We start from the raw sequence: 26735 nt of genomic DNA, 5'->3' as shown, positions 1-26735 counted from the left end.
ATTTCCAGAGTTTTTGTTTTTATATCCTTCGTTGGACTCTAAGTTCCCCGAAGAGAACACAATGGCACCCAGTAGGTACCTCAGCAGAACATTTGCTGAAATTAGGTAGCATGATGTCTCACACCCCAAGAAGCAGTTAATCAGGCCAGCTCAAGCAGATGAGACAAAATTTTGGAGTCAATATCTACAAAGTGCTCTCAGGGGAAGTGGGCCGGGAGAGCCACCCACCTATAGCCATACCGTATTTCACTCCAGTGGAGTTGCTTATTGGACTAATCCCAAGGAAAGCGCATACACTTCACATATTTGATGAGCCTCCTGAGGAGCCTCGCTGTTGCTCTCCAGGCTGACCTTTCCGTTTCCTTCAACACCTCACATCTGTGTGCCTTCCAGTTTATAAGTTAGAGTCAGATCATTATTCTCAGTGATTCTTACAAGGGCCAAAGGATGCATGCAAGGCCGGCGTTACTTGTCAGAGATCTGGGGCTCAGGGGACAGTGACTTGTCCGAGGTCACTCCCAGCAAGGGTCAGGGCTATGACTTGACCTAGGCCTCCTAACTCCGGGTGCAGTGAAGTCCAAGACGTGCAAGTTGTCTGAGACTGAAAAGAAACAGGGTTTTTTAATGATTTGTATATTCTAAAGCACACACAGGTGCTCTGTGAACTGCAGGATCAGTAGCTGACACAAGGCCACTCCGAGGGTTTGATGAAATCTAACCAAGGCTACAAAGGGAAGCGAGGCGGGGCCTTTCAAGGCCTAGGCGCACGTGCGCTTGCCACCCACACTGTCACTTCCCAGTGGTCCTCCCGCAGGCTACGCACTAGAGAACGCGTTGGCTGTTTGTGGCACGGCAAGGCCACCGTACGGCACCAAAGGTACGGCATTCCAGCAAGTGGAACCCGAAAGCCTGACGACAGGTGTGATGGGTGACCCTACACCTGCCCTGCCGCGCCGAACCGCTGCCAGGAGTTGGCCGGCGTCACTCGACCCTCCGCGGGTTTAGAGAGAGGCGGCGCGGTGGCGTCTCCCTCACGTGACCGGGCTCGGCGGCATAGAGCGCGTCACGCTCCGCCCTGAGCTCGGGTCGGTCAAGGTCTGCGCCTGCGCCGGCTCGGTGGCTCGCGGGCTCGCGAGCTCGCCAGCCTGCAGGCGGGCCGCTACCGGGCGTGGAGCCTGGCGCCCGCGGCGATGGGTGAGTACAGGAAGCGGCCGAGAGGAAAGCACGGGGCTCCCCCGGCCTGCGCGTGGAGTGAGTGGAAGCACGAAGGAGGGTCTGAGGAGGCCGCCTGCACGGCCCTCTGGCGCGGCCGTTGAGGACTCACCCCCCTGCCTCCGCGCGCGCGCGCTCGCAGTGCGCCCCCCCGCAGTGCACCCCGCCGTTCCCGCGCGCGCCAGCCCGGGTGGGACCTGCAGCCGCAGGGCCCAGCTCTTGCCTCCCAGCTCTGCCGCCCGCTGCCGGGCTTCGCTGGGCCGTGAGCGCCGTCCGACTGCCGGAACGAGCCTTTCCGGCGGAGGAGGCAGTGCGTTCATTTGGGCGCGCCCCGGGAAGGAAGGTGCCTCCCGGCGCGCATCGAGAGCGGGGCGGGGAGGGGCCGGGCTTTGCCTGCAGCCCGGGAGAGCAGCGTTGGGACCGCGGAAGGGCGCCTGCCCCCTCGGGGTCTGGGATACCGGGACCCCTGGCTCCGTTGAATGTCCGGGACGGAAGGGGCCTGGTCGACCCCGTCCGCCACCCTCCCCTCCCCCTCACTACAGACAGGGGAAATGGACGCCTGGAGAGCGGTAAGTTCAGCCACACAGCCAGACAATGGTTATTCTGCGACACCATGTTGCTTCGCGTTGTGGGAAACTCGGTGGTACAGTGCTTTTTTTGGAGATGCGGGGGGCATTGTTGTTAATTGAAAATCTCTGTACCAATTATTTAGTGTTAAGCTTATCTAGGTGGAGCGTGTCAATGCCTCAGCTATATTTACCCTTTTTTTTTTTTTTTTTTTGCTCCTTAGAGCTGTACACGTCTGGTCTTAATCCCCACCTTCTGTTTCTCTACCTGCAAGCTGTGAAACAGAAAACCTTAAATAACTGTGTAGTGCCCTTGCCAGTCTGAGCTTCCTCTGACCTTGTTTCGGAAGGATTCCATAAAATCAAAAGGTGCTAGGATCGGTCAGGTCCGCTAGTGGTTCCAGAGCACAGGTCTGGCGCTTTGGATCTGGAGTCACCTTGAGTGCATCTCGGGGAAAGATCACAAGCTGTTACCTTTAAGAGGAGTGGACTTGTCTGGTCTCTCCTTTGGTAGATTAAAGTAAGCCCAGAGAAATGGATTTTTAAATTGTAGACTTTGCTTTGTATTTATAGTAGCAAGATAGTGTCCTATCTAGGACTAGAACCCAGTTTAATCTTGTCCTGAATGCTGACTCAGACCTGCTGACTTGTGGGAGTTAACATCCTTTGAGAAATACAATTGCTTTCTCCTCAGTTTTTGCGCAGAGACCTTTGTGATGGATCACATCTCGGTCTTAACCACGTGGGCTATAAATTACAGTGAGCATTTAGACTTTACACTGTTTTCTTATGCCACAGGAGTTTGACTCTTGGAGTTGCTTGAAAGTCAGCTTAATTAACTTTGCTTCCTAATGTTGACATAGGTTGAGTGTTTTAGGTAGCAAACAAATGTAATATTATGGTAGATAAATTTTGCAATAAATTGCAAAGAATTATTATCCATGTTAAAGAATTTAAATATAGGGAAAAGTTTAGCAAAGAAATTTAGTCGTGTTCACAGAATAAACATGAAAAATTTTAAAGTCCACTGCTACAGAATACTGTGCACACTAGCCTTTGTTCTTTTGCCAAATTAAGAACCTATTCACACGATCCTGGTGTGTAGGGCAAAATGAGGGAGAAAGCTTTAAATCTGTGAAGTCTGGAAAGGTTTCATTACATTCCTTTTTCCTATGTCCAGGCCTGTTTTTAAAAATCTGAGACCCTAAATGTACACTAATGTTCTTTAAATTTCTTAGAATAGTTCAGTACAGCGGTCAATAAATGACTGGCTAACTTCTGTTAGCCACAGTTTTCTATCTGTTTAATAACAGACCCAAAGAGTCATGACAAAACTAGTTGAAGTAACTTTAATTTGCAAAATTTTGGAAAGTAATGCAAGTGCCATTCTAGTAAAAATTAAAAGTGAACATGGACAGAATTTTGTTGTTCAAGTGTATAAGTAACTTGGTTTGTATTATCAAGGAACATATATTGTTAAACAGCTGGTAGGTAGTGACTTTATAATTTAAAGTATATTGTTATGTGTTTAGTATGTAAAAATGAAACTTTTACATTCATAAATTGTCACAACGTGTTATGGTATAATAACACATAAATCTGGATATTTCTGTTGATTTTAACATTTAGTCCTGAAACTGAAGAAGAGCAAAGCATTACATAAAGTATTTCTATGCTAAATTGTTTTTAAATGTTGGTTAATCTTAGATTGGCAAGTATAGTACTGATAAGAGTTTAAACTCCTGTCTGGCAGCTAAAATGATAAGAGGTAAGAATGTAGAAGACTGATTAATAATTATCAAACTTTGTACCCTGGCAAACCTCTCAAGCATTTATAGAACAATTTTTCTTAAAATGCCATTGATTCCTTTCACTGGTTAACAGCACAAAATGTAACAGACACAATGTCTGTTTTAAACAAATTAAAAAGCTGTGGGGTTTTTTTGGTTTGTTTTTTCAATTCTCCCTAAGTCAGATTTATGCATACCCACAAAAGCTGTGTGTGAAGGACAGCTATCATACCTAAGGAGTTGTATCTGAATTAAGGGAAACAGCTGTTGAAAGGGAGTTAGCTCAATTAGTCAGCAACAGGTTAACAAGTTTAAAAATTGAGTCTTCAAATGCTCCTTGGCACAATGCTAATACTACATGAAGTGCTTCAGGTGTTGAGGAAGTCTATACAGCTTTTAGGAAAAATGCTTTTCTAGAAAAGCACGTCAGAACAGTGGGATCAGCAGGTTAGGGAGGTCCCACCTAGATATCAGAGCTACAGCTTCTCATATCTGTGCTGGAAGATACCATTTTTCCTGGATGGACTAAAAGTTCAGAACAGAACAGGGACATTTTTAACATTTCTTTCTTTCTTCATTTTAAGATCTCAGTTTCTTTCCCCCTCACCCTGTATTTCAGCATGATCCAGCAGAAAGATGGCTGCTTTCAGAAGTGGCTATTTTATTTTTCTTTGTGGGGTGAGACTGTTATGGAGCCTGGATACTTCAGGCTCGTATGCGTCCATGACCAGTGTCCTACTGTGGTCAAAAAACTTAGCAATGGACTTGGTGAACTTGGCTGCCTGCTGCTGCTTTGTTCTGCCACTGATGAAGGTCAACCTCAAGGTGTATTTGTCATCAAACCTTTTAAGACTGGAGGCTAGTTGCCAGATATCAGGGTCCATCCCTGCAGGATCTTTCCTGTGGGCCACGAGAAAGATGCTCTTCTCCTGAGCATAAATTAAGGATGTGCTGCGATGTCCGGAGCCTAAACAGGCTTGGACTCTGGAAAGGGTGCATATCACTCCAGGTCAAAGCCACTGTGGTGAAGAAACACAAGATGGTACAGATGGTAAGGTGACTGCCAATTAGACCAAAACGCTCCATGGAATGTATTAAAAAGTAATAGTTAAGGTTTTGCTTAAAGCAAAATATATACCCTTAAACACTCAAATTATGAAACAAAGAATAAATAAAAATAAGAAATTTCCCTTCAATAAATTAGAAGAAAATAAATCCAGACAAAGCAGGAGAAATGAGATGATAAAGAGGAAAAACAAATTTAAAAACTGAAAAATAGTAAAATTGGTAAATTTAAGAACTGGTTCTGGGCTTCCCTGGTGGTGCAGTGGTTGAGGGTCTGCCTGCAGATGCAGGGGACGCGGCGGGTTCGTGCCCTGGCCCGGGAGGATCCCACATGCCGCGGAGCGGCTGGGCCCATGAGCCATGGCTGCTGAGCCTGCGTGTCCGGAGCCTGTGCTCTGCAACAGGAGAGGCCACAACAGTGAGAGGCCCATGTACCCAAAAAAAAAAAAAAAGAACTGGTTCTTTGCTGGGATGATAGGAATGTGAATTAGGTAAACTGACTACCCTGCTCAAGAAAAAAGGGAATATAGGCACACAAGATTAGAAGTGTTTTTTTAAAACAGCAAGTGCTTTATAAGACTATATAAATAAACCAGACTTTTTTTTTTTTTTAAAGGAAATCCAGTTATCAAAGTTGACTCCAGAAGAGAGAACCTAACAGACCTAACAATGGAAGAAATTGAGGAAGTTATCAAAAAGCTACCATCCCCCAAAACACCAGTCCCAGATGGTGTTTCAGGTGAATTCTTTTAACTTTCAAGAAAAAGATAATTATAAGATTTAAATTGTTCACCAGCTTAAAGAAGGAAAAATGACAGATTTCTTTTACAAAGCCAGTGGAACATTGACACCTGAACTTGACATGAAGATAGTACTGAAATTGGAAACTTGGTATGTTATGAATAGTGATGTGAAATTTTAAAATAAAATGTTAGCAAACTGTGTTTAGTGATACATTAAAGGAATATTTCACTGTGGCCAAGTAGGATTCACCTCCATATTGCAAGGGCGAGAAATACACTAACGTATACACCAAATAAATACATCAGAAAAGAACAATAATAATAGTTTATCCTTGTTGAGCCACCTGCTGTGCTGTAGACTACTTTCCTGGGGGCTTCACATGTATTAATTCAGTTAATTGGCCGGCCTATGAGGTAGGTAACATTCTTATTTTATAAACGAGGAAACTAAGCCACAGAGACATTGAGTAACTTGCTGAAGGTCACACAATAGATTTGTAGTGGAGCCAGAATTTGAACCCAGGCAATTAACTGTATCTGTTAAATGTTACACTGGCTCTGTTTCCAGTATCCATATGATCTTCTTAGTAGCTTCCTAAAAGCATCTGACCAAAGTTCAAGATAGATTCCTGACTTAGTGGCAGTGGGGGTGGAGGTGGTGGTAAAACAGGAATCAATGTATATCCCTCCTGTGTTTGGAAATTCTAAGAGACCCTTATCATCAGTTGACCATTAGTACTAGAAAAATGGAATCAATTTTTAATGGGAAAAACAGGGGGCAGGGACTTCAATTATAATTGCAGATATACTGATTCTTAGAATGAATGCAGAATGAAGTTTTGGGAGTTATAGTGTAATTTGTCAGATGAAATTATATGATAGTACTGGGAAGACATGCTCCACTTTAAGTTTGCAGAACAATCCTAAAGATGGGCAGGGATAGATGGCAAACAGGGAATATTACTTGAGAGGGAACAAATTTTATATGGGCCAATTGATCAGTGAATATTTTTGTGTCATGATAACTTGTTTCCCTCTGTAAACTTGAAACTGCTAGGACTTGGATTATGAACACTCAGATGACAAGAACTTCCTCCTCAAACCAAAAGCCAGTGTCATGCTTCACAGTTAATCCCTGTGGAGTTGTCACAGATGTCAAAGTATAAGGATGTTTACTATTACCATAATTTAATTATGTTCAGGAGGTATATGCCAATCCAATAATAAGAAAGATGCATACAGTAAAGGAGAAGGCAAAATTATTTGTGATATATAGTAGAAACAAGCAAATCCACCAAAAAACTGAGAAATAGGGGACTATGGGCTGCTTCTAACTTTAATACACAGGAATTGGTAGCTTTTTCATATGCAGACAAAAAGCAGTTAGAAAATTAATTGGAAGTAAACAACCCTTTCATAATAGGGACTGAAAAGGTAAAATACCTTTCAAGGTCTATATGAAAAAAATTTTAAATGCTAAGGTTTGTGAAAAGAAACAAACAGGAAGATATCACATCCTTGTAAAGTAAGGTACAATTTTTTTTTAAGGTTCAATTTTGAAAAAGTGACAGTACTTTAAATTTATAAAGTCACTTCTGCTGTAAAATACCAAGATTTTTGGGAGGAATATGACAAAAATACATTAAAGTTTATCTGGAAAAGTGCAAGAGCCCGGAAAACTGATGATTCTGACGAGTAAAAGGGAAAGCCCTACTAGTTGATGAAATCTACTCTGATGCTACAGTAGGTTAAAATCAGTTGTACCTAGAAAAGACATACAAGGCTATTGTGGAACAGAGTGGAGTGCAGAAATAAATGCAGATGCTTGTGAGTATTTAGATGATGCTAACCAGTGAGGAAAAGAAGGCTCATCAGTCAGTTTCTAGGCAATCTCTTGTCTTTGCTTCATTCCTTATACTGTAATTCCAGAGAAATTAAAGTACAGATGGTAAATGAAACCATAGAAGTTGTAGAAGGAAGCATGGATTACTTGTTTATAATTTTGGAATAATGAAGGACACAAAACCTAGAAGCCAAGATCAATAGAATTCATATCCATATTAGGAACTTCATCACAAAAATGATACAAAGTAGGGAAAGTATATGCCACAACTTGATTAATATAACTAGGATTGATTTTTCTTTGTGCACAAAGAAATTTTCCAAATCAACAAGGAAAAAAACAAAGTGCCTACAGAAAAATGGATAATGTGAAATTTTACAGTACTAAAAGAAATTCAAATGGTCAATAAAAAATGCTGAATTGTATGTATGTATGTATGTACGTATGTATGTATGTATTGTATGTATGTATGTCTGTGTTGGGTCTTCATTGCTTCGCCTGGGCTTTCTACAGTTGTGGCGAGCGGGCGCCACTCTTCGCTGTGGTGCATGGGCCTCTCACTGCAGTGGCTTCTCTTGTTGTGGAGCACGGTCTCTAGGTGCACAAGCTTCAGCAGTTATGGCTCGCGGGCTCCAGAGTGCAGGCTCAGTAGTTGTGGCGCGCACGGCTTAGTTGCTCCATGGCATGTGGGATCTTCCTGGACCAGGGCTCGAACCCATTTCCCCCGCATTTGCAGGCAGATTCTTAACCACTGTACCACCAGGGAAGCCCCAGAAATTACTGTTTAATACCTGGTGCTGGAAATGGTAGGGCAACTGGGACTGGCGTACACTTAATGGAAATATAAATCACAGTAAGTTTTCTGGAGGCAATTGGCCGTAGCTATCAAATTAAAATGTATTCCTGGGCTTCCCTGGTGGCGCAGTGGTTAAGAATCCTGCCAATGCAGGGGACATGGGTTCGAGCCCTGTCTGGGAAGTTCCCACATGCCGTGGAGCAGCTAAGCCTGTGGGGCACAACTACTGAGCCCACGTGCCACAACTAGTGAAGCCTGCGTGCCTAGAGCCCATGCTCCACACAAGAAAAGCCACTGCAGTGAGAAGCCCGCACACTGCAACAAAGAGTAGCCCCCACTTGCCACACTAGAGAAAGCCCGCATGCAGCAACGAAGACCCAATGCAGCCACAAATAAAAAAATTAAATTAAAAAAAAAATGTATTACTGTTTGAACCAGCATCCATTCTAAAGATTTACCCTACAGATAAACCTGTGAGAGTTCACCAGGTATAGGTACAGAGTTGCCCATTGCAGCATTGTTTAAAAGGAAAAAACAAAAACAGTGACCATAAATAGGAGACAGAGTAAATTACATGTAATATATCCATTCAGTAGAATACTACGTAGCCATTCAAAACATTGTGATATCTGCTGTTGTTTTTAAGCACATTGTTGTACACCTTTTTCACTTAGTAGTGTGTTCATTTTGTGTGTGTGTGTGTTTTTTTTTTTTTTTTTCTTTTCTGTACGTGGGCCTCCCACTGTTGTGGCCTCTTCCGTTGTGGAGCACAGGCTCCGGACGCGCAGGCTCAGCGGCCATGGCTCACGGGCCTAGCCGTTCCACAGCATGTGGGATCTTCCCAGACTGGGGCACGAACCCGTGTCCCCTGCATCGGCAGGTGGACTCTCAACCACTGTGCCACCAGGGAAGCCCTTTTTTTGTATTTTTTAAATGATGGTTAGGTTGGTGGGGATGGGATGGAGTGTGTCACTAGAGTCGGACTTAGTAGTAAGGAGCCTTTGGCAGTAGTCAGGCAGGAGGTGAAGAGGACCTGGGTTGGGACAGTGAGCCTGGAGGAGAGAATGTATGTGTATTTAATTAATTTACAATTTTATTTTTCTCTTAAAAAAATATACATCTTTTTTAAATGTCTTTTTTTAGTTTATTTTATTGAAGCATGGTTGATTTACAGTGTTGTGTTAATTTCTGCTGTACAGCATAGTGATTCAGTTATACATATATGCATTCTTTTTCATTATGGTTTATCACAGGATATTGAATATAGTTCCCTGTGCCATAGAGTAGGACCTTGTTGTTTATCCATTCTCTATATAATAATTTGCATCTGCTAATCCTAAACACCCACTCCATCCCTCTCCCAACCCGCTTCCCCTTGACAACCATAAGTCTATTCTCTATGTCTGTGTCTGTTTCTATTTGGTAGATAAGTTCAAGTTCATTTGTATCATATTTTAGATTCCACGTATAAGTGATATCAAATGGTATTTGTCTTTCTCTTTCTGACTTGCTTCACTTAGTATGATCATCTCTAGGGTCATCCACATTGCTGCAAATAGCATTATTTCATTTTCTTTATTTTAAATTATTTTTGGCTGCGTTGGGTCTTTGCTGCTGTGCACGGGCTTTCTCTAGTTGCAGTGAGCGGGGGCTACTCTTCGTTGCGGTTTGTGGGCTTCTCATTGCGGTGGCTTCTCTTGTTGCAGAGCATGGGCTCTAGGTGCGCGGGCTTAATTGCTCTGTGGCATGTGGGATCTTCCTGGACCAGGGCTCAAACCTGTGTCCCCTGCATTGGCAGGCAGATTCTTTTTTTTTTTTTTTTTAATATGAATTTTTTTATTTTATTTTATTTTTGGCTGCATTGGGTCTTCGTTGCTGCATGAGGGCTTTTCTCATTGCTGCGAGCGGGGGCTACTCTTCGATGTGGTGCACAGGCTTCTCATTGTGGTGGCTTCTCGTTGGGAGCACGGGCTCTAGGCACGTGGGCTTCAGTAGTTGAGGCACACGGGCTCAGTAGTTGTGGCTCGTGGGCTCAGTAGTTGTGGCACACATGCTTAGTTGCTTCGCAGCATGTGGGATCTTCCCGGACCAGGGCTCAAACCCGTGTCTCCTGCATTGGCAGGTGGATTCTTAACCACCGCGCCACCAAGGAATGGCAGGCAGATTCTTAATCACTACGCCACCAGGGAAGTCCTGCTCTATTAAATGTATTTTTAATGTGTAAATTTAATGTGTAACTTTTTCTAAAGTAATATACATTTATTTTGTGAATTTCTGTTTAAATGATTCATTTGTTGTTTTATTGGATCTACGAGCGGCCCAGCTCCAGGGATTCTGGCCTCTTGGTGAAGCATTTTGGTGACTTCATAATGTAACTGCTTTAATACCTGCCAAAGTTAGAAATAATGCCTCTCTCTGAGCCGGGCCTTCCTTTGATTATTTAAATTGCAGTGGAACAAATTTTTAGAATGTCAGGGGAAAGTTTTTTACTGTCCCTTTATTCCCCATCATGATAGTGCTAAGCAGCATTTAGAGACAAGTCCCACTCCTCCAGCCTCTGCCAAAGTTGAGGTTAATTCAAATGAACACAGTTTTGGTGCCCAGGGGTAGTGTGGCTGCCCTGGTGTTGGGGGTGGACAGTGAAAGGTTGGGGCTCTGGTCCTGTCTAGTTCTACAGGTGTGACCAGGTGACAGTGGGGAGAAGATTCCTGACTCCTTTTATTACCTTCCTTATGGCAGATTTCAGGCCTGCAGTGGTTTCCAGGCATAATTCTTCTCAACTGAGGGCATGTTTATCTTTTCTAATAGAAATGTGATAGCAAGCCAGCTCCAACTACAGACAAAGCAGCATTGGGCTAGAGTGTACAGATGTTACATTTTCTTCTTAATATAGTCTGTCTTCTGGGAAAAGGGCACACAGATCTAGGTGTAACATGCCTAAGGAAAATAATTTGTTTCTATTAGCTTCCCATGAGAAAGGAAAAAAATAGTACATAGTAGCATCAGGGTCTTGGGATCATCCTGAGGGTCTCTGGTGATGCAGGTCCTAGCCTGCTTTTCCATCATTGTCTGCCGCCCATCCATCTCGCACCCACATTAAGCTCCAGCCAGACACCCTCCTCAGGAATGTGATGCTGCTGCTCCTTTGACACGGGGCCTACACCTTAGCCTGTGCTGCTTTGGCTAAAATGTGCCCCACCCTTAGGTACATCCAGAGTCCTATTCACCTTTCAGAGCCCTGCCCAGAGGTCACAGACCCCCCTGTCTTTCCCTCCAGACAGCTAATTAATGACCCCTTCCTCTGTGGGGCCTTTATACCTTCTGTGTATTTCTGTGGTTGCATTTACCACACTGTGGTCCAGTTGTTTGCATGTCGTATCTCCCGAGGCCAGCGTCCTTTTATCTCTAATCTCTGAACATTACAGGAGTTGAATAAGTTGGTTGAATTAAAATCTCTTAGTATACTGAGGAGGCCAGTGTAAAAGCAGGCAAAGAAGAAGAAATTCCCAACAAAAGTAAATGAAAATCTTCTTGATAATGTTATACTGTAAGTCTGAATGAAGCAAATACAAAAAACAGTACAGTGCTCACTGTGTCCCCAGAACAGCAGTGGGACCCGGTGCACTGTACTCTTCAGCTGACTTCTGCCCCAGTGCAGGGTGGGTGGCCTTGGCCCATTGTAACTGGAAGCAGCCTCAGAGGTACAGCAATTTGCCTTGTTCACTTGGGAGCATTGTCACATCCTTTCTGTCACTGTTTGCCTTGTCCTGATTAGACCTTAGTTTTGTCAGTCTCCAACTTTTGAAGACAGTAAATTGAGACAAATTCAACTTGAAAAATATAGAAAAGGAAAATACAGCATTATTATGAAATTAGAAAATGTAAACTACTTATTTTGGCTTTTCTATATGTATATTGATAAAAACAGGATTGTGCCACGTCAATAAAAATATTCTCCTTTATTTTTTCTTCTGTAACACTTTATTGATCATAAAAAGGACTCACTGCTATCTGAAACTTCATTAATACCATTAAAAATTCAAAATTAATATACTGAACCTTAAATATAAATACTCCTTTATTTTTAGTACCTATATGACATCCCATCAGGTGGCTACATCTTCATGTATGCAGTGTGTCCCTTACTGTTGCACATTTAATTTTTACTCTGTATTTCTGTTAAGAGCGTTGTAATTGTCCTATAATTGAGTCTTTATGTACCTCTCTTGTTAATAATTATTTCCCTAGGCTATATTTCTAGAAGGAAAATTAGAGTCGTATGTGTGTTCCATATTTTATGTTACATGTCTGTGGCTCCTGCACATATAAGCTCCTCAAGAACTGATGCTTTCTGATTATGTGCCTCACTCTGCTCTACCTTCACATGATGACATTTCTCTTTAACACCTTTTGTCCTGATGCTTAGCGGTTTACAGCAGCGTGTGTGTATGGGGAGGGGGAAAAAAAGGAACTTGTTTTTTGTTTGTTTTTGTCATAAGTCAAAGAGCTAGATGGTTTACCTGACTTATTTTGTTCTTATTTATTTATAATTGAAACTGTGGTTAAAAAAAGAAATCAGGGACTTTCCTGGTGGTGCAGTGGTTGGGAGTCCACCTGCCAATGCAGGGGACACAGGTTCGAGCCCTGGGCTGGGAAGATCCCACATGCCATGGAGCAACTAAGCCCGTGCACCACAACTACTGAGACTGCGCCCTACAGCCCGCGAGGCACAACTACTGATCCCATGCGCCGCAACTACTGAAGCCCGCGTGCCCTAGAGCCTGTGCTCCGCGACAAAAGAAACCACCGCAATGAGAAGCCCGTGCACCACAACAAAGAGTAGCCCCCGCTCGCTGCAACTAGGAGAAGTCCGTGTGCAGCAATGAAGACCCAGCACAGCCAAAAAAAAAATTAATAAATTTAAAAAAAAAATTAAAAATCATAAGATTTACCATCTTAACCAATTTTAAGTGTAAGTTCAGTAACATTAAGTATATTTACATTGTTATAAAACAGATCTCCGGAAATTTTTCATCTTGCAGAACTGAAACTATACCCATTAAACAATAACTCTGTTCCCACCTCCCCCAACCCCTGATAATAACCGCTATTCATCTCTATGAATTTGACTACTTTAGGTACCTCATGTAAGTGGAATTACACTCTATTTGCCATTTTATGACTGGCTTATTTCACTTGTCCTCAAGGTTCATCCATGTTGTAGCATGTGACAGGATTTCCTTCCTTTTTAAGGCCACATAATGTTCTGTTGTACGTACATACCATGTTTTGTTTATCCATTCGTTCATCAGTGGACACTTGGGGTGCTTTCACCTCTTGGCTATTTGTGAATAGTTCTGCTGTGAACTTGGATGTGCAGATATCTCTTGGAGACCCTACAGTAAATTCTTTTGGATATATACCCAGAAGTGGGATTGGTGATGGTATCGTATGGTAGTTCTATTTTTAATTTTTTGAAGAACTGCCAGACTGTTTTTCCATAGTGGTTGCATCATTTTACATCCCCTCTAACACTTTTTATTTTCTTCTTTTTTTTTTTTAATAGTAGCTGTCCTAATGGGTATGAGGTTTTCATTTGCATTTCTCTGATAATAAGTGATGTTGAGCATCTTTTCATATGTCCGTTGGCCATTTGTACATCTTCTTTGGAGAAGTGTCTGTTAAGTCCTTTGCTTGTTTTTAATCAGGTTATAGATGACTGGCAAGGACTGATCTTGCCATTTTAAAAAGCAGATGTATTCTAGGGGTAGGACCTTGCCTTCATTCCACTAAGTGGGCTAAGCCTGTGTATTTAGGCTTCAAATCTTTTTCAGCATGGTCTGGTACGGCCACTCTTTGTCCCAGGGCATCCTCCCAAAGTCATTGCCATCTGTGGTATGACAGCAGGAACATGAACTCTGGAGGCAGACTTCATTTCAAGATGCCAGCTCCACCAGTTACTAACTACCTTGGATGAAGATGAGTATTGGTTTTTCCATTTGTAAAACTGGGAAAATAATGTTTACTTTATGGAGTTGTTTTGAGAATTAAATACGTGAAAATTGTGCTTAGTATATACCTGCAGGCCTTCCTTGAGCCTGTTCTCCCAGCCTCCACCTCACAGAGTGTGTGCTCACTGTCCCTTACCTGTGTTCCCATAGTATATATTTATCATGGAAGGACTTATACTGTGGAGTGATTGTAGACCTTGGCAGAGCCTTCTGTTAGATTGCAAGTTCCTTGTCTTTGACTCTAGCACTTAGCAGAGGGCCTAGTTTACAGTAGTAAGTGTTAGTGAACAGAATGACTGAGTGTATGTCTTGCTCTTCTTTTTCTCATGAGAGGACTTTGTTTCAGAAGGATAATAGCATGTACCATTATGTAGTGTAGGCATTACATATGAACTAGTCCAGTGGTTCTCAAATTTTTGGGTCTCAGGACCGCTTTACACTTAAAAAATTTTTGTGGACCCCAAAGAGCCTTTATTTGTATGGATTAATATTCATGGTCTTAGAAATAAAAACAAAATTTTAAAATATTTATTAATTCACTTTAACAAAATGATAAACCCATTACATGTTAATATAATCAACACATTTTCATGAAAAATAATTATTTCCCCCCTAAAAAATTAATAAGTATGTTTTACAGTTTTGTAAGTCTGTTTAATGTCTGACTTAAAAGGTTGGTGGAGTCTCATATCTACCTCTGCATTTGTTCTGTTGCGATAAATTGTTTTAGTTGAAGTATATGCAGAAAATCCAGCCTCACATGGATATGTAGTTGGAAAGGGGAGGACCTCCTGGACTACTGAAAGGGCCTCAGGGCCCTCCAGAAATACTTGAAGAAACAGTGATCTAGTTTAAAAGGGAAAAACGTAATAGAGTCCAGAAATTGGAGGAAGGATTAGGGGAAATTTTCATATGTTTAGCACTGTATATAAAGGTTTACCTATTATCATTTTATTATTTGTAGGTTAAAAAAATCCTTCCCGAAGAAGATCTTAAGCAACACGATGGATTCAGAAGCTCATGAAAAGAGGCCACCAATCCTAACATCTTCAAAGCAAGATATAGCACCTCATATTGCAAATGTTAGTGAAATGAAGCATTACTTGTGTGGCTGCTGTGCGGCTTTCAACAATATAGCCATCACATTTCCCATTCAGAAGGTCCTCTTTCGGCAACAGCTGTATGGAATCAAAACCCGGGATGCAGTACTTCAGTTGAGGAGGGATGGGTTTCGAAATTTGTATCGCGGAATCCTTCCCCCGTTAATGCAGAAGACGACTACACTGGCACTTATGTTTGGTCTGTATGAGGATTTATCTTGCCTTCTCCGTAAGCATGTCAGTACCCCAGAGTTTGCAACCTGTAGCCTGGCCGCAGTACTTGCAGGAACGACAGAAGCAATTTTCACTCCATTGGAAAGAGTTCAAACATTGCTTCAAGACCACAAGCATCATGACAAATTTACAAACACTTATCAGGCTTTCAAAGCACTGAAATGCCATGGAATTAGAGAGTATTATCGAGGCTTGGTGCCTGTTCTTTTCCGTAACGGATTCAGCAATGTCCTTTTTTTTAGCCTTCGAGGTCCCATCAAGGAGTACCTGCCTACAGCAACAACCCACGGTGCTCATTTGGTCAATGATTTTATCTGCGGGGGCCTGTTGGGTGCCATGTTGGGGATCTTGTTTTTTCCAGTTAATGTTGTAAAAACTCGCATGCAATCTCAGATTGGTGGGGAATTTCAGTCTTTCCCTAAGGTTTTCCAAAAAATCTGGCTAGAACGGGACAGGAAACTGACAAATCTTTTCAGAGGTGCCCATCTGAATTACCATCGATCCCTCATCTCTTGGGGCATAATTAATGCGACTTATGAGTTCTTGTTAAAGATTATATGAAAGAAATCAGTTAAGTGCCATTAATCAACTGAATAGACCTAAGAAGAATGCAGTTTGGCCTTGTTTCTAATTGGCCAAATACAAGTTGGTGTCCTAAGTCCAGGGCACAGTGAATTACGGGCAAAGCTGTTTTTCTTAAGCACCAACAAATTCAGAATAAAAGGTTTCAGTAGGAAAATTTAAGGTTTTGGGGGGATTTTGGGGGGGACAGTGTTAGTACTTTTTTTAATCATTATCTGAGAACTTTAGGCTAATTGCCTGGTTAATAGCTGTCTATCTGATGGCTTTTAACAAGGAAACTAACAGCCAAGATATATGATACTTTTTTCCACAAATCTTCTGTATTGAAGCATAAGTGGCCATGACCAGCCAGAGGAAAGGCTCTTAGGGTCCCATGATTTCTCAGGCTTACTTCTATTACTCCATTTCTTCTCTGCTTTTAGGAGGAGTTACAAAGGGTAGTTTTTGTTAACTTAAAACATATACATGGTAGGAAAAAGGAGCAGAAGAGAGAAGAAAAACAGCTTATTATGTGTAGGTTTTTCATGATAAATTGTTTGTATTCGTTTTGAAACTAAGCACCTGTTGGGATGGTCATTATCCAAATTATTTCTCTTTCGACGTGGTAGACTAAAGCAACTAATGACATCTCCCATTTTGCTTTCTAGGGTAGAAAGTTTTCTCTGTATTTCTCAATATGACCTTAAAGCTTCCCAAAATATTTTTATATTAATTTCACTATTTCGTTGCCAGAAAACGTGGAGGCTTAAATTTTGTTAAAGGTGTTTCATCCCATTAAGAAGGTTCATATTACAGGTATCCCCCACTTCTCCAGAGTTTCCTTTATGCCACTTCGCTTTTACAAAAGACCTACATTAGTACCTGTTTTCACTAACCAAAAGAAATACAGAGATGATTTTTGCTTTTACAAGAAAAGGTGATTGCTTCCTCATTCTATGCCATTTCGGCTTACAAAAAGTTCCGCAGGAATGCGGGGGAAACCTGTAATTGCATTACAGATCCAATTCTGTTTAGCTCAGCTTCTTTGAATTGTTGTTGCCAATTTAGTGAAGAGCTTTGGAGTTTTGGTAGTTTTTCCTTTGAGTAGTAGTTTGTCATAGTCAAGTATCCTGTTCTCTTGAAACTCCCTTTAAAAAAACAACAACATGCTTCCATAAAATTTTATTTTGGAAGTCTATTAATAGGACCTCAGATTTTTTTTCTGGTTTCTAAGTGTTCTGGGGAAGGGGAAAAAAACTCAGTACTTTTTCCCAGATAAATAAGGCAAAGTGACTCATACACCAATTGAATAACTAATAAAACATACGAGACATCCTAGAAAAGTGGTTTATCGATCTTTTAAAAATCCACATCTGTAAGTATTATGTAGTTAAGATTACCTTCCAGCATCTGACACGGAGCAGAGCACATGGGTTTTATTACCAGTCTTTCATCATTCTGGGTAATTGCATGTTACTCTGTGCACATGCTGACCAAAATAAAGTCAGGGTCTCAATTGGTAGTTTACTCAGTTTCTGGACAGATAGTCCAAAAACGATGTTTACCTCTCAATGCAGGGTGGCTGGTCAAGTGACAGGAACATCTTCCTTCCAGCTGTGAAGCATTCGGAGGCATTGTCACGCGTTTGCCAGGCAGTAGTGAAGCTCACTAGCTTTACAAAGGCTCTGTCTGACAGCGTTGTGCTGGAAATGGCCGTTAATTTTAGAAACCAAGGTGCAGGTGTAAGGATTTGAGAAAACAAGGATTTGACACCAAATAAATGAGAGTAGCATCCTTTGGCCTATGGAATAGAGTCAGGATTTCAAGTGGGTTGTTTCAGGAATGAGTGGCAAAGGCACTGGTGTCTGATCCCCTCGCTCGTGTGTGTGTGTGTGTGTGTGTGTGTGTGTGTGTGTGTGTGTGTGTGTGTGTGTGTGTGTGTGTGTGTGTGTGTGTGTGTGTGTGTGTGTGTGTGTGTGTGTGTGTGTGTGTGTGTGTGTCCAGCACTCCTGGGCATATCTGAGTGCTCAGCATGTGGCCGGTGCGTTAGCCTGGGGTCACACCCTGACCCTGGGAGTAGACTCCACTGGCCTTCAGTTCCACGGGGCTTCCTTTTGCCTCTACACTCCATGTAGGTGATAGAAATCTAAATTCTAAAGCACTTTTGTGAAATACAAGTGAAGTGAGAATTTGAAGGAGGGTGCTTCCTCTTCTGCTGTCTCAAACATGTGGCATTTAAAAACAAATATTTTTTTAATGGTTTTAACTCATTATATTTTTTGATTTCTTTGTCACTTTTTACAGCTTTTGAAGACCAAACTGCAAATACGTTACCAGGGTTGGTTTTATGTTGTCCTATATTTTCTTAAATTTGACAAAAAACTCAACAGAATTTGTGGTAGCCAACAGCTTTGTCTGAAATTTAAAAGAAGTCAAAATGTGTTATTAGTAAGGAAGAGATTCTAACTATTGTTTTTGCCTTCAGTGTGAACTAGTATGGTAATAATTTGGAAAAAGCAAACATGAGTGAATAACTTTTATCTGCACAGCTTTAAAAGTGGCCTTTCTGTGGCACAGACAGCTCATGAGCGCAGGGCACTCCTGGTCTTGCCTCCTATACTTCATTCTGATGCCACCAGAAATATGTTCTGGATTCTATACGTAAGGGTATGAGCCCTCAGGACTGTACTACAGAGTAAACTCAACCTCTGTATGGTGGCAAATGTATGTGTCTTTGTTTCATTTGTGGTTGGAGACAAAGTTGATACTTTAGTCTCAATAGTCAATATTCATCTTACTTTATGGTTGGTTATATAATCACCTGCTATATATTACGAACTGTGCAATGAGACAGAATTGTGCATATATAATCATCTTGGAGACCTGCAATTCCTTGGCTTGATTACAGTGGTGATACTCAGTTACAGGGCTGTACAAACCTTAATAAGAGGATGACGGGTGGTACTGGAGGGCTTCACGGTAAGCCGATCATGTTGACCAACACTGTTCAGTGTAGATGAAGTACTGTCGTGTGAGGGGCATGCAGTCAAGATGGAAGCGAGGTGGGAGATCACATTTAAAGAAAGGGTAAGCACTCAGCCTTGGTTTCTTTTAAAATAGTCTGTTTTCTCACGTGCTTATAAATGTGTATCAAAGACTTGAATAGGCATTCTCCTTAACTCTGAGGGTTTTTCGTTTTTAATGCTGTCTTTTTGCCTAATAGTGAATATTTGCTTGCCTAAATGGCTCCTAAATTGTGGAGGAGTCTACACGTTTCCTTTTTTAAAGTTTCATTATTAAAAGTGGTTGTTTTTGTTTGATATTTTGAGTTTTGTGACTATATGAGTTTAAATGAAATCTGTTAAATGTTTCAGAGTTAACGTGTTTCTTTTGGTATTTCTGATCGGAATAAATTTTTTTTTAAGTCCATTTTTCTGGTCTCTTGTGGCTGGGTTAGGGTTAGTAGCACTGTCCTTTTTGTGGTAGATTAGTCTATTAGTCTTTTTGTTGGTAAAACATTCAGCACACTACTTTGACTATTAGTGACTTCACCTGATAACTTTGTAGGTAGAACAGTTCTTCAATTATCCATTTTGTTTGGTCAAGAGGAGTTCCAGATAAGTTAATTTTCTAGATAGGTTAACTACAAAGCATTTTGTTTTTTAAAGGTTCTCAAATGAAATAAACTTTTCCCTACTGAGTATAAACTGTTTTGGTGAATTCAGTATATCAGTACTTTCTGTTGTAATTATGTACCTTCAGGTCATGCTTACCCCCAAGCTGAATGATCTGGACATTTGTGCTTTTTGAGTTTTTTATATCTGCTTTTGATTTCATACTGCTTGTTTCTGTTAGGAGACTGAAATCATATTAGCTACACTCTTGGTTTACACATTACATTTATAAGGTGCTTCCTGACTCTAGGGATAGTTGAGGTTGCCTGATGAGGTCCACCAAGTAAGGGAGCAGTTGCCATGTAATGCTTCTAAAACACTCCTGTTTTAGAAATTTTTTAGAAATTCAGGATAAGAGTGAATATCCTGAACTCTAGAATTCATGAAACGGGTTTGACACATCATCTGATGAAATGTCATTGTAACCCATTGGCGGAGTGAGGGGAGTAGAGAGCATTTCTCTTGGTGTGACGGGGAGGGGCCGGAGGGAGGTCTGCAGTAGCTGCAGTGCCTCCCAGTCTCCAAAGGCTGGTCCCAGCTTAATCCCTTCAGCATCTAGTTTCCAGTAGGGAACTTTTTCTCCAGATGAGTATGTGATTTTGAAGTAGAAATTGAGGATAAAATAGGATTTATAAAAATTCTCATCTGCCTTCAATCCATTCTTCATATTCCTATCATTTTTCTAGATGAAATGATCCAGGCCCTGTCTCCCTTGTTGTCATCTCCAGCTAAAACTGCCCTGCCCAACCACTGCCATGGGGACTTCTGTACTCTCTAGCCTCCCAGCCTTACCCATGTGGAGTCCCACTGCACTGAACCCTGCTCTCTCCCCTGGTTCACGCAGTAACTCTTACTGAGGCCTTCAGATCTCAGCTCAAACGTCACTCCCTCGGGGAAGCCAGCCCTCACTTTAAGGACCAAGGCAGGTTCCCCTCTTACATATTCTTGTGCTGCCACATTCCTGTGCTGTTTTCATAGCATTTACCTGTTTTAATTATATTGTCATTATTTGATGCCTTTGGCCCTTTTGAATGTCAGCTCCATAAGGGAGGGACTCTGCTCTAGTTTCCACAGTTCAAGTTCCTGGCACAGTGCCTGACACCTTGTAGATGTCTGACAAATGTTTCTTTAAGAATCAAAAGAGTGAAGGGGGCTTCCCTGGTGGCGCAGTGGTTGGGAGTCCGCCTGCCGATGCAGGGGACATGGGTTCGTGCCCAGTCCGGGAAGATCTCACATGCCGCGGAGCGGCTGGGCCCGTGAGCCATGGCCGCTGAGCCTGCGCGTCCGGAGCCTGTGCTCCGCAACAGGAGAGGCCACAGTGGTGAGTGGCCCGCGTACCGCAAAAAAAAAAAAAAAAAAATCCTGTCTGACTTTAGTTCCTTGATGGGTCATGGAAGTTGTTTCAGAAACAAATTTTCTATTTTTTTTTTTTTTTTTTTGCGGTACCGCGGCCTCTCCTGTTGCGGAGCACAGGCTCCGGACGCGCAGGCTCAGCGGCCATGGCTCACGGGCCCAGCCGCTCCGCGGCATGTGGGATCTTCTTGGACCGGGGCACGAACCCATGTCCCCTGCATCGGCAGGCGGACTCCCAACCACTGCGCCACCAGGGAAGCCCCTGAAACAAATTTTAACACTGCTTGTGCTGCCATAATGAAATACCATAGACTAAATATTTAGGCTTAAACAACAAGACATTTCTCGGTTCCAGACACTGGGAAGTCCAAGATCAAGGTGCTGGCAGATTTGGTTACTTGTGAGAGACCTCTTCTTGGCTGTGTCTTCACATGGCAGAGAGAGAACCTCTTGACCTCATCTAAACCTAATCACCTCCAGATACCATCACACTGCGGGTCAGGGCTGCAACCTGCAAGCTTGGGGTCGTGGGGGACACAAGCATTCAGCCCATAACATACATGAGCTAAATGATGAGGCTCTTCTTTGCTCTCCTTCTTCATGTGTAACACTTCGCTATCTTTTTTTTTAATTTTTATTTTATATGGGAGTAGAGTTGATTTACAATGTTGTGTTAGTTTCAGGTGTACAGCAAAGTGATTCAGTTATACATTCACCTATCCTTTACTCAGAAACATCCAGCCAATCTGAGACAAGTCTCTGTACTAGTCAGGACTCCAATATACAGGCTCCATTTTTCTTATTCTTGCACTGTTTGTGAATTGTGGATCTCAGCTGAGTGAAGCTGACCAAGAAGGACAAGAAGAAAGTATTCCTTAAAATAATAAGTGTCATTGCTACTTTGTCACTGTAGAAGTGCCATGAAGGCAGTGGCTTGTTTTGTTTAGAGCAGACCACCTCAGTAGTTGCTTTACCTTTCACCATCATCATTCAGTTCAGGAACCAGTCATTAGTCAGCAGTGGCTTGCTCCTTACAGAGTACACCAAAAAGGGGGAATGCATTTAGTTACATTGAGATGCTATATACCTTTTTGTTTCAGATGATAATAGGGAAAAGAAACTAATTTCTTTCAAGGGTCATCATACCTATAGTAATACGAGGCACATGGTATATAGCTTTCTCCTTTCCCGTTGGTAAAAAGGAAGCCTCCAAACTTTCCTTGCCCCTCTCATACTTTGCTGAAAAAGAGTGATTAAACAAATTTCGAGGTTTTCTTGGGCTCCCCACTTCTCACTCCCCACTGAAAAAGAGCCATAGAGTTTTCAAGACAGGTAATAGGGAAAAGTGGGTATGTAAGGGATCCAGGTACTTTTCATTTGTAATTTGTGTGTAAAATATGAAGGTAACAAGTGAAAAGCAGTTAGGAGGTGAGGGCCTAAACTTGGAGATATAATGGGTGCGATAAGCCTTGAGAAAGCTAAGGCAAAGTCCAAGGAGATTTAAAGCTTTGCTGTTGCTGTTTGGAGCCCTTCAAAACTGCTGCCACTTGTGGTCCAGGAACAGAAAAGCATGGTGTTTTTATGTTTGGAAGCAATGCTAAATACATTTGAATATATATCAACTCAAACTAGAGAAGAAAACATCCCTAATTTCAATTTGTACCTTTTATAGTTTATTTTGTTTAGCAGATTTGCCTTACATCTGCTCAGTACTGTAAATCTGCCCTCTTAAGGACAGATCATTTCAAGTTACAAGATTCTAGACTTGTGGACTATACAGAGCTGGCTGCCTGTGGCAAGTTCCTAGGTAAAACCTTAAATTTCCCTTGATTCCCTACTGGCTCCCAGGCTGGATTAGGTCTCCTGTGGCACGTGATGACTGTCTCAACCTCAGCCCTCTGGCCAAGATGTTTGTGCTGTATCCCTCAAGACAGTGTGAATGCCTTGAGGGCAGGGGCTGTCTTTCTGATCTTTGTATCCACGGACTAGAGTTTCTCATAATACCTATTCAATGAATGAATCATACTCTGATCCCAGGTGTTATCTTTATCACTATTATTCTCCCTGTTTCAGAGACACTGAATTTTTTAGGAATTTGTCTTTTAAAAATCATCACGGAGAATACATAATGTCTGATTCCATTTATGTAAAGTTCTAAAAGAGGCAAATCTGTTGGGGAAAAAAACCAGTGGTTAACTCTGGGAAGGGGCGTGAAGGAACTTTCTGCATCTGGGGTAACGGTAGTGATCTGTATCTTGATAGGGGTTTGGGTTACACAGGTGTATACATTGGCCTAAACTTATTTAGCAAACATACTGTTAATATTTGTGCACTTCACTGTATGGAAATTTTACACCAGAAAAATATTGAACTTTAGTTAATGATATGTATTGCTGAGGAGTTTTAAAAGGATGGGTACAGATATCTGCAATTCATCAAAATACATCAAAAATTAAGATGGATTGATGGATGGGTAGAATATTGGATAACTGATAAAACAAGCTTAGTAAAGTGTTGACAGTAGAATCTTGTAAAATTCTTTCATCTTTGCTGTATGTTTGAACATCTCATAATAAAATGTTAAGAAAAATCATTAGGGTGTTTATCACAATATTTGATGTCACAATATATTGAGAGACTCAGTTCAGTTCTTTTAGTATGCTAATTATTCTAGACTGCCATGAAGTCATAGGATACTACAGAAATACCTGCTAGAGGGGAATACAGTCCTATGGCATATTACTAACTTATCCTTCCCACTAGTCCTAATGACGACGTGGTGGCCACCTCCTCTCTCTCCTCAAGCCCAGGATACACACCAGATTGTAACAGGGCTGGTGAGTAACATGGTGGCTGATGAACTGAAGTTTTTCTTAAGTGGGCCCCAAAAGTGAGTGGTCTACTCACCCCCGAAGTGACCAGGGTAGGGATCATGATTTTCCCGCCAATACTCTGCAACTTTCAACAAAGGCCAGGAAGTCCTTCTTTTATACATACATTTATTACGTACACACACAAAACCTCTTCAGTAATAACTGCCTAAGAATAAATACAATGTATTCAGAACAGATCTGATACTTTGTATTTAACTTTTATAAAGTAATCCTTTTACAATGACATTTGGATCCTTCATTTTACCCAGACAAGAACTAATCTTTTATAGTGATGGGCTTTTGCAAGTTAATGTAAGCACAGCAGCCTCGTGTACCCATAATTTAAATAGCTTTCAAAGGAGACAGCTGTTTCCCCCAAAAAAGGGTTTAAAAGCTGTTGTGAGTTGTCTGTGCTCTGCTTAGAGCTTCTGTTGTTCCTGTTTTGAATTTGTCCGTAGCAGTTGGAAGCTGTTTGGAGCTCACAGTGTGTTCTGTAGCGGCTCCTCTCGTGGAGTTAGAAGATAAGGCACACGGCACCAGGTCTGTTCCTGAGAAGATAAGATGATCTTAGTGTAATTAACTGCTCAGTAATTTAAATACCATTTAAAAATAGGGAAGCCTTAGCTCTCGCTGAAGGAGGATGGTGTAACTGATGGGATGCATGGTTGTCCATCTCTCAAGCTCCAAAGTTAATATGTTCTCCAAACAGGCTTTCTTTATCTTCACAGAGATCCATGGAACTGTCATCCATGAAGAATCTAAACCCTAACTGCATTTTCTAAATCCCTAGTTCTCAAACTGTGGTCCCCAGACCTACAGCATCAACTGGGAACTGGTTAGAAATGCAGAATGGGGCCTCCCACCCCAGACCTGTGAAATAAGCAGCTCTGGATGTCAACCTAGCAATCTGTTTTAACAAGCCCTCCTGGTGATGCTAATGCCTGCACCACTTTTCATGTGTTCTCTGCCAGAAGGGAAGGGCCTAGAAGGAAATCTCAGTGGACATGTATCTGTGTTGTTTTAACCATTAAGTTTGTGGTAATTTGTTACATCAGTAATAGGAAACTGATGTAAATATAAATCATTAAAATCACTTCCTTTTAAATAAAAAAATCTATTTTTAAATAGTCCAAAATATGTCAGTCATATTTCAGGAATAACTGAAATAGTGATCATTAGTGCTATGGTTAGTTAAGTTAGCTAAAGAACGATTAATTTCTCAAAAAACTGAAAGGGATTCACTCTATTTTTCTTTTCAGTGACTTCCCAAAAAAGCATCCCAAGTAGGATTGTCATTTTTCTAGTAAATTTAAAATAGTATGGCAAAATGAACCATCAATCATAGTTAAATAACACAAGAAAATGTCATTCTAGGGAACAGTGTGAAAAGTAGCATGTTCTAAATTTATCTATATGAGATCCAATCACTGTATACAGCTTAACAAAAATTTATCAACTATGCTTCCTACTGGTATGAATAATTTTCACTGAATAATTTATAAAACTCTACACACGATTCATATCAAATAAACTTGTAAATGGCCAGAACATTAGTGAACAGATGTGAATGGTTCAGATCTTAGTAAATGTGTTTTCAGTGCAAAATGCCATTTCTATGTTTTAGAACGGTAGGCTTCAAAAAATGAAGTGTGCATATGCCAGTGGAAGGACAAGGTGAACCCTGGAAGTGCAAGAGGTAATGTAGAACTTTGATTTTTTAAACATCTTATCCTTTTAAAATTTCCTTTTTCCCTATACATGTTTTATAATGTACATAATAGATCAGTATAACAATATATGTAATTTATAAATGATCAAAATTTGGATTGTATTCTCTAATTTTTTCTGTTAAGAGTTAACATGATCAAAAAAGTTTAGAATATCACTAACAAGAACCACCAAGCCACTGCCTCTGTTACAGCCTTATGCTTGATTCTGGTCTAAAAGTGAACAAAATGTAAACAAAAATTTTCAAACTAATGCTAAATGCAAGTTTTTTGTTGTTGTTGTTTTTTCCAGAGGTGGGGTCTCTGACCAGATTAGGGTGTGAACAGGACTTGCACTCCCTTAATCTAGCTCCAGGTGGTCTCCTAATCTTTTTTAAACTTATTTATTTAATTTTGGCTGCTTTGGTTCTTCTTTGTTGCTGTGTGCGGCTTTCTCTAGTTGTGGCGAGTGAGGGCTACTCTTCGTTGCGGTGCGCAGGCTTCTCGTTGCAGTGGCTTCTCTTGTTGCGGATCATGGGCTCTAGGCGTGCGGGCTTCAGTAGTTGTGGCGCGTGGGCTCAGTAGTTGTGGCTTGAGGGCTCTAGAGCGCAGGCTCAGTAGTTGTGGCGCACAGGCTTAGTTGCTCCGCGGCATGTGGGATCGTCCCAGACCGGGGCTTGAACTCATGTCCCCTGCATTGGCAGATTCCTAACCACTGCAATGCAAGTTTGCCATCAACCTTTTAAATAGGTTAACCACACACAAAAAGTGTGGCAAATGTTTCAAAGTAGCATTTATTTTTTAAAAGCACGTTATGAGGTAGACTTAAACTAAAATATTCAGTGCATGTATTAATAAAAGGTTTATTAAAACCTTAAAATTTTATGTAGATATGTATGTAGATAAATTCACCTACAATTCTACCATGCATTTGAAAAACAACTCAACTGAAAAGGTAAAAACATCACATTTTTAGAAAGCTTTTCTAATTCTGAAATAAAGAACATTTGATCTGTTCAAAAACTTTGTGGGAGGGAGGTAGTTGTTTCAGTTTTAGATTTTAGAAGTTATTTTACTAAATCATTCACTTTATAGCTAGTTTTGAATGAATGTGAATATCTTTACTAGAAGGTAGGTAAAAGGTACTATAATGCAATTAAGAATTTCAAGATGGCTTCAGCAGAGCATTAAACCAAGCATGGGGCTTT

General features: G+C 41.3%; 1 protein-coding gene across 4 annotated transcripts; it reads left to right on the top strand.

Annotated features, from left to right (window-relative positions):
• The first annotated feature begins 876 nt into the window (after positions 1 to 876).
• SLC25A51 (solute carrier family 25 member 51) lies at positions 877 to 19350 on the top strand. Of its 4 annotated transcripts, none has more exons than XM_079926887.1 (4): positions 877 to 1194; positions 5250 to 5372; positions 14991 to 17847; positions 17926 to 19350. In XM_079926887.1, the coding sequence occupies exon 3, from the start codon at positions 15031 to 15033 to the stop codon at positions 15919 to 15921; it is 891 nt and encodes a 296-aa protein (XP_079783013.1). In that variant the 5' UTR covers positions 877 to 1194; positions 5250 to 5372; positions 14991 to 15030; the 3' UTR covers positions 15922 to 17847; positions 17926 to 19350. The 4 variants fall into 4 exon arrangements, with proteins under 4 accessions (XP_079783013.1, XP_079783014.1, XP_079783012.1 ...); XM_079926888.1 differs by lacking the exon at positions 877 to 1194 and adding an exon at positions 1267 to 1781; XM_079926886.1 differs by lacking the exons at positions 877 to 1194; positions 5250 to 5372 and adding an exon at positions 5383 to 5524 and having other exon boundaries at positions 14991 to 17829.
• The last annotated feature ends 7385 nt before the right edge of the window (positions 19351 to 26735 follow it).

Source organism: Stenella coeruleoalba (assembly GCF_951394435.1).
Source record: "Stenella coeruleoalba genome assembly, chromosome: 7".
Lineage (NCBI taxonomy): Eukaryota > Metazoa > Chordata > Mammalia > Artiodactyla > Delphinidae > Stenella > Stenella coeruleoalba.
Note: the sequence above shows the minus strand (reverse complement) of the source record. Positions and strands in the feature narration are given on the sequence as shown.

What these genes read in the sequence shown, in the direction of transcription:
- SLC25A51 (XM_079926886.1), top strand. Translation starts at nt 5,445, where the DNA reads ATGACAGATTTCTTTTACAAAGCCAGTGGAACATTGACACCTGAACTT. An exon ending in GTACTGAAATTGGAAACTTG is followed by an intron (nt 5,525 to 14,990) that starts GTATGTTATGAA and finishes TATTATTTGTAG; the next exon opens with GTTAAAAAAATCCTTCCCGA.